The sequence below is a fragment of the Panthera uncia genome (assembly GCF_023721935.1).
Source record: "Panthera uncia isolate 11264 chromosome A1 unlocalized genomic scaffold, Puncia_PCG_1.0 HiC_scaffold_17, whole genome shotgun sequence".
Classification (NCBI taxonomy): Eukaryota; Metazoa; Chordata; class Mammalia; order Carnivora; family Felidae; genus Panthera; species Panthera uncia.
This window is the reverse complement of record NW_026057577.1, coordinates 147,812,166-147,819,558: the sequence shown is the minus strand read 5'-3', so window position 1 is coordinate 147,819,558 and position 7,393 is coordinate 147,812,166. Positions and strand designations below refer to the sequence as shown.

Genomic DNA, 7,393 nt, shown 5'->3' with positions numbered 1-7,393 from the left:
TAACTTGGATGTAAATTAAAAAAAAAAAAGAAAGAATCTGGGGAAAAAAAAAAACCCAACAGACTACCAACACACACACACCACATGGACGAATCTCACCATGAGATCATATATTGATTTTACATTGATTTACAGAAGCCAGATATAAAGGGTGCATACTGTATAATTCCATTTATGTGAAGTTCAAAAGCAAGTAAAACTGCTTTATGGTGATTAAAAAAAAAACAAAAAACAAGCACAATAGAGGGTGCCTCTGGTGGAGGGGTAGGGTGGACTTGACCAGAAAGGAACTTTCTGGAGGGACCGAATGATTCCATGTCTTGACTGGCGTGTAAGTTACACAGGTGCATACATTTTTCAAAACCTGCTGAGTTGTGCGGTTAAGATCCGTGCCCTTCACTGTATGTAAATCAATCTTCCATTTAAAATAATTTTCAGGGGCGCCTGGGTGGCTCAGTCGGTGAAGTGTCCACCTTCAGCTCAGGTCATGATCTCGTGGTTTGTGGGTTCGAGCCCCGCATCGGGCTCTGTGCTGACAGCTCGGAGCCTGGATCCTCCTTAGGATTCTGTGTCTCCCTCTCTCTCTGTTCCTCCCCCGCTCATGCTCTGTCTCTCTCTCTCTCTCTCCTTCAAAAATAAATAAAAACATTTAAACAAATTTAAAAGAATAAAGAAAAAATAAAATAAAATAATTTTCAAAATAAGAGGCTATTTTCGAGCATGAAATATGCAAGGTTTATTTTTAATCGTATTTTTTAAAGCTGACAGGAGGCAAGAAGACATTTACTTGCTGTCTCACACCGCTGGTAAGATAAACAGTAAAGAGGTTCAAAAGATCCCATTACATCCTATTGCTTCGAAAACGCATAAGATAAATATAATACATGTTCTCAGTTTCAGCTAATTATAATATTCCACTCACCACCCCTCAGCTGTGCCAGGAAACAGCACTGCCTTTCCTTTCTGAGAATACTATATTCGGACCTATATTTAGACCTAATATTTAAGGTAACATTGAATAGAGACGCCACCTTGCCACGCAATACCAGCTGCCATCTCACGCGTGCACACAACCAGAAAGTAACTGCCTTTGCCTCGAGCGAAGATGAAAAGGACGGGAGAAATGAGATTATTATCTCTGGAAATCTCTTCACCACGAAGCCGCTTCCTCTTCAGAAAAGAGTGCATGGCTCGTGTCACCACTCAAGCATTCCTTCAACGGCCAGGGAGAGGAATCTACATTTGGTAATTACAAACCCTCCCTCGGACCCTCCCTCCCCTGCCCAGGGAGCGGAGCGCAGCCCAGGAGGAGCCCTGCAGAGATCGGCACGGTGATGGTGCTGACGGGTCTTCCAGGTGATGCGCCCACTGACCGCCTTTGGGCCAGACCACCTGATGTTGGGAGATCCCGAATTAACCCAGGGGTCGGGGTGTTGCGCTAGCCCCCCACCCCTCTGCAGTGACAGCAGAGGCCGAGCAGCTGTGGACCGAGAGCCCTGGTTGGGGGCGAGGTGGGGGGCGCCTCTGCACCAGCAGAGGCTTCACTTGGGGCCCCTGCGTTCCTGCTCCAGGAGGCGAGCGGCTGACACCTTAGGGTAATCCCCCTGTCTCTTTTGGCTCCTTCGGCACCCCCTTTCTTCTTTTGTTTCCCAAACACTTCAGCCCCCCTGTCACTGATTGTCTAGATTGACCCTCTTGCATGGAAACACACAGTGTGGCTCTGTGTTCCTGATCAAAGCCCGATTAGTACACGGCTGAGGACCAGAAGCAGGTTCGAAGACTGGGCAGACCATCAGCGGCTTTGGGCTTGAGGACAGGGACGGGCTTGATGCCGTGGAAATTGGCAAACTGGTCGCTATGCGGAGCGGCGGGATCACAGTTCTGTAATCGCACCCCGCGTGGCCTGGGACGAAGGACACATTGAGAAGGAAGCCAGCAAGCTGGTGTGCGCTTGGCCATCGGGGCAGGAACGCAGACGCGGTGGGGGCACGGGACGGCTGCGCCTGACTGCCTGGGAAAGGTCCTACAAAGAAAACAGCAAGCTCGGGGATCGGAACTCTGAGGTCGAGAAGAGTCAGAGCGGGCAGGACACTCCACGATGGCCCTCGAGGGCTACCGGAAGTCTCACGGCCGCAAGACTGGTACCAAAAATCAATCCCCAAATTCGTTCGCGGAGTTGCAGAATTACCTAGTACTTTGAACCCACAGGCTTGCCAGTCCTCTGATGTGAGAGTTAGGGCATCGACTGGGGGGTGACGAGCACCCCGAGCACTGAAATGTGCCCATTGGGTTGACTCGGAAAGCTTCGAGAAGCTACAGGTCTTGAGGACGCCTTGCCAGACGTGGTGTCTCCTCACCTGGTTGAGAACATCAGCTTCCCTTTGCCCAAAGACCCATAATAGTCTTGCCCCAGGAAGTTGCCTTATGAGAGAGTTTGTCCTCAACACTCACCCCCCACTTCCTGCTGCTACCAAACCGAGCCCGGCTCACACCAAGGGGACAGACACCATGTCGGATCCAAGAGGGTTGCAGGCACGCGTGATCCGAAATCTCCATTCTACAGTTTCACTCTCCAAAAACTGAGCTGTTAAAAATCCAACTAGGAAGGTGCCTGTGGTTAAAGACTTCAAAGTGGCTCCCAGAGTTCAGACCTCCCCGTCTCCTTCCAGTGCGTGGAAGTCAGGTGGAAGGGGGGATACGCGTGAAGGCGGTGTATCTAACCTCCAGGACCTTTAATGACAGTCACTTCCAGAGCCAGGAAAAGGCAGCAACTGAAGCCACCAAGGAAGCCGCGTCCCATTGCATGCAAGAGAAATAAGCTTCTTATTTGAGCCTCTGGATTACTTTTTGTCACAGCAACTTCAGCCAGTGTTCTAATGCAAGACATATTCTTTTAAAATATAAATACTCTTAGGGAACTATACGTGACTTAACATTTCATATGAATTCGTTTAACCAAGGTGTTTTCTTCCAGAGCCCTTGTAGTTGAGTCTGACAGCCTGGTACTTGGAATGCCACCCGCCCGGCACTTAACGGCAGACGACCTTTATTGATGACCGTGCTGTCTGAGCCCAACTCGAGTCCTCACCACAGCACTGCTGGCAGCTTCTACCAACTGATCCAAGTTGGCGAGGACATAAAACCCACTTGCCATCCTGACTTAGGTTTGGATGGGAAACAGCAGACTGGGTTGGTCATTGAAGAGAGGCCCCATGAGTCTAGGACAGCAAATCGTAAAGAATGCTCACGGAACATGTGCTCTGCTCTGTGGGGACACACCCCCAAGCAAGGGCGGTCACCATCAGACACAAGCGCGCAAGTCAGAGTCCTTGCTTAGCAACAGGAGAGTTGATCAACCAGAAAGGAATGTGCAGATGTCACGCGAAGAGTCTCCAGGATGGTCAGGAATTTGTTTTGGAGGCTACAGAGCCTGAGTGACCCCCAACTTAAATCACTGAACCATCCCAAGGGGGACCCTTCTGCTCCAGCCAATGTACAACCATGAAAATGGAGCCATCGATTCTCAGCTCCGAAGCCCCCCAGGAGTGGCTGCTGCCCTCTCTGAAGGTTGGACGGCTCCCCACCCCTCCCCGGGATGAACCCTCCTTGGTCTCCACCTTCTAACCCCCAGTTCTGCTGTTACGTCAGATGGGCTGACATCTTCATTCGTCTATGCCTCAGCTTACTCATCTATAGTGAAGATAATTGTAGCACCTACTTAGGAGGTACCAACTTAATGAAAATTAAGTGAATGTATATAGTGCTTGGGTGGCACCTGAGATGTGGCAAGTGCCATCAAAGTGTTAGCTTTGACGCTCAATAAATGAACGGCATAACTTGTCGCGTGAGGTGGTGACATCAGAGGTCCCCGCTATGCCGACTTAGAGTGTATTCGTCTGGCAGGAAATGGTTTTGAATTTTGATAGTAATCTTAACAGCTTCACTCGAGAGAATGAATAACATGTATGAGTTGGGGGCAGGTACTTTGAGGTGGTCTGGTTGAAACCTTGGTGACTGCAAGATTGGAGCTCCTGAAGAAATTGGACCAACTAGAAAAACTGGGATGTAGTCATCTGAGGCAGAGGATAAATGAGCAAACCCCACTTCTGAATCTTTATAAAATCTGCGACTGGAGACCGCTGGCCTCTAGGACCGTTGATTCCAATGCTCATGGGAGAGTCGATGGCAGGTCGAGTGCAGTTCCCAGACGATCAAGGACTGTGATAACCAGCTTCCCTTCCTCCCTCCCCTTCCTTTCAGAGTAGATTGGCAAGGCTCTCTCTGAAGACATTCCCTAACCAGCTGCCTCCCCCCCATCACTACTTGAGGACAGAGGAGCACGTTTTTTTTTTTTAATTCTTTTTTTTTTTCTTTGTTTTTTTTTTTTTTTTTTTAATTCTTAGAGAAAAAGAGAGAGAGCAGGGGAGAAGTACAGAGGGAGGGAGAGAGGGAATCTTATGCAGGCTCCATGTGCAGTGTGGAGCCTGATGTGGCACTCGATCCCATGACACTGGGATCGTGACCTGAGCCGAAATCAAGAGTCAGATGCTCAACAGACTGAGCCACCTGGGCACTCCTGTCCTTAGAGATTATTTTATTTCACCAAATGCTCTCAATGCAACTGTCCCAATGTAAACTTAATCTTCAATCAGCTAATTTTCAAATTTGCTGACCATTTATTTTCACTATAGCTGCAATAGAGTCCTTTTCAGAATATTTGAAAATCAAATTTAAAAAAAGAAAAACTATATCAATGAAAGGTAACCTCTCTATATTGCTGGGCTCGGTAGGTATCCATTTGTTTCTCTGGGGACGTAGAACTTTCTAGAATCTTCTGGGATGAAAGAATGAGGGAGGTTTACAGACCATACGGGTCTTTCTTCTCACTTCTGCCCCTACCTTCCCGTCGCCGACGTGAATGTTTGGATCCATGGACTGGAGGACCCAGGATACAAGAAGTTGAGAATACCTACCTCTGCTAACATCGTAATTGTTACCATTAAAATTATTTTTCTCCGTCGTGTCTTTTTTCCTACGCATAGTTTTACGTAGTTGTAGCTACAGCGTGGATATAATTTTGGATTCTGCTTTCTCGCTTACAACTATTACGTAGATCACAAGTATTTTCATTTTGCTATATAATCCGCATAGCAAGTGTTATCGCTGCCCAATACACCCTCAAGTGGATTAGGTATAACTTACTTACCACGCCCCCTCTTATTGTAAATCTAAGTTGTTTCCATTTTTTCACCAACATTTGACTTCAGCGCTTTCAAGAGTGGATCAGAGACGTGGAAAGTCTGTGGGAGAGGTCATAAGTAAGATGACTTCCACCTTGCGTGTCTCTGGGTTCTTCATCGGCCCTCTTGTCCCAGCAACACACTCTCAAAAAGTATCTGCATCCAGACAATAAGTCATGTGACCACCCCAGTAATAATTCCACCTGAACATAGTTTTACAATAGGTACCTAGGATTTCAGCTACATCATTCCCAAATCACACTGGATGACCTCCTTGCTTCAGGGAGAACTGGTCACTATTGTTGCCACCGATATTTCTCTGAGGCCACACCCAAGGCCAGGTGGCTGTGGCACTGACGGTCACACCCCTCCTGGTGGGGGTTGGGGCTGATACCGAACCCAGAGTCCTGACAGTGCCCTGTGCTGTCAGGGGCAGCTGGTCAACCCACAGCTTGGGGCTGGGAGGCACAGGACCAGGGGGTAGGTCAGAGCACAGGACTGAGCCTCTTTGAAAGTCCGTTTCTTCACCGGCACCAGGGGTCACGTAAAACCTGAGAGGGCTCAGAAGCCACAGAACGATAAAACCTGTAATGCCTGCCCATCCCCACCAACGTTACCATCCAGCGTGTACCCCTCGAGTGTAGATGAAGTGAACACACGGTACTTTGCAAACAGACATCGTCATCCTGCTTTTCGGCCTATCCTTACAAAACACAGCTGGACAAAACGAGGTCAGCAGAAAAGCCCATGAGACCCGGACCAACAGACACTCCAGCAGTTCTGGCTGACATTTGGTCACCATCACTGGTCTCGCCTGGGCCACACTGCACTGCCCTCAGTTCCACCCACCTGAACACAGCCTCCCGGAAATGCACTTTCCTATCGTCATCTCTCCGGGGTGGGGGTCTGTGCCCCAGGGAGCAGGTGTCCACTGCTCACTGCCACAAACTGCTGAGGACTACGCTAACACCTCCCTTTCCCGGGAGACCACCCCGGAAAGCCCAACCCCACACCCATTCAGTCTCAACTAGTCTCCGCAGGTGGCCTGAGGCCTGAAGAGTTCTTTCATGCCATGAAAACCTTTAATGATTTGGAAATGAAAAAATGAAATGAAAATGATAAAGATGCTTTAAAAAACAAAACCATACTGTGGCACCAGAATGAACGCGCCCTGCTGATGAACTTAGAGACGCCCAAGTTGAAAGTCACGTCGGGAAAAGAGGTGCGGTTTAGAGTCCTTGGCCACTGATTGAGGTTTAGGGGGTAATTTCTCCCCCATTTCAAGGAGATGGGCGCGCCTCTCACCACTGCGCAGTCCGGCCGCACACACTGGAACGCGAGCGGCAGCGCGCTCCCTGCAAATCTCCAGGCTTCCCGGGCTCTCGGGCTCTTCCAGCTTCTGGAGCACCGAACAAGCTTTTTGCTTGAAATTCCCCCCGATAAAAATTATAAGTTTCAGTGGGTGAAAGGCAGAAAGGGAAAAGAAGGATGGAGGTGTCCAGATGGAAGGAGGATCCCCTTCCCTTCCGCGGGCGGACCTGAGGTCCGCGGCGGCTACCAGGGACTCCGGGGCGGCGGAGCGGAGAGGGGCGCGCCGTGCGTCTCCAGCACCCGCGGGCGCGGCGCTGGATGCCTCCCCCACCCCCGCCCAGTTTGGGGGACGACTCGAAAGGCAGTGCTCGGCAGTCCCCTCCTCCTCCTTTCTGAACTCAGAACCCTCTGGAGTGGCGGACAGGAGGGAGGCCAGGCCGGCCGGTGGGGGTGACTCTGCGTAACGTTCACCCTTTAAAGTCGTGACTCGGGGCGCGGGGGAGGGGGGCTAGTCTTTAGGGGGGTTGCGGCGGGCACGCTTCCCGCATCGTCCCCGCCAGGCCCCGATCCTTCATTCGGTCAGTCTGCATGAAAGCGTCCCCGCCGCCTGTCCCCCAGTCTCCGCCTCCGCCGGCCGGGGACTGCTGTGTGGGACACTGGGCTCCATCTGGTCCGAGGCGACCAATAAAACAGGTTGCTTTCTACCCTTCCCCGACACCCCTTCCCCTCCGGATTGCGCTAACGAGGTTAAGCGAGGTCGGAGGCTCGCGCCCCGGGGGCGGCGGCGGCGAGCCCGCATCCCGGGCCGAAGGCCCCTGAGCCCCCGCCCCCACCCCCCCCCC

At 50.9% G+C, this 7,393-nt stretch overlaps 1 protein-coding gene across 1 annotated transcript in view; it reads left to right on the top strand.

Annotated features, from left to right (window-relative positions):
* Positions 1 to 2,098: 2,098 nt before the first annotated feature.
* Positions 2,099 to 7,393, top strand: part of UBE2QL1 (ubiquitin conjugating enzyme E2 Q family like 1) — a 45,240-nt gene continuing 39,945 nt past the window's right edge. Inside the window, exons 1-2 of the mRNA XM_049648928.1 lie at positions 2,099 to 2,141; positions 7,170 to 7,221. Of these exons, the coding sequence (XP_049504885.1) occupies positions 2,099 to 2,141; positions 7,170 to 7,221 (95 nt within the window). The remainder of the gene's footprint in view (positions 2,142 to 7,169; positions 7,222 to 7,393) is intronic.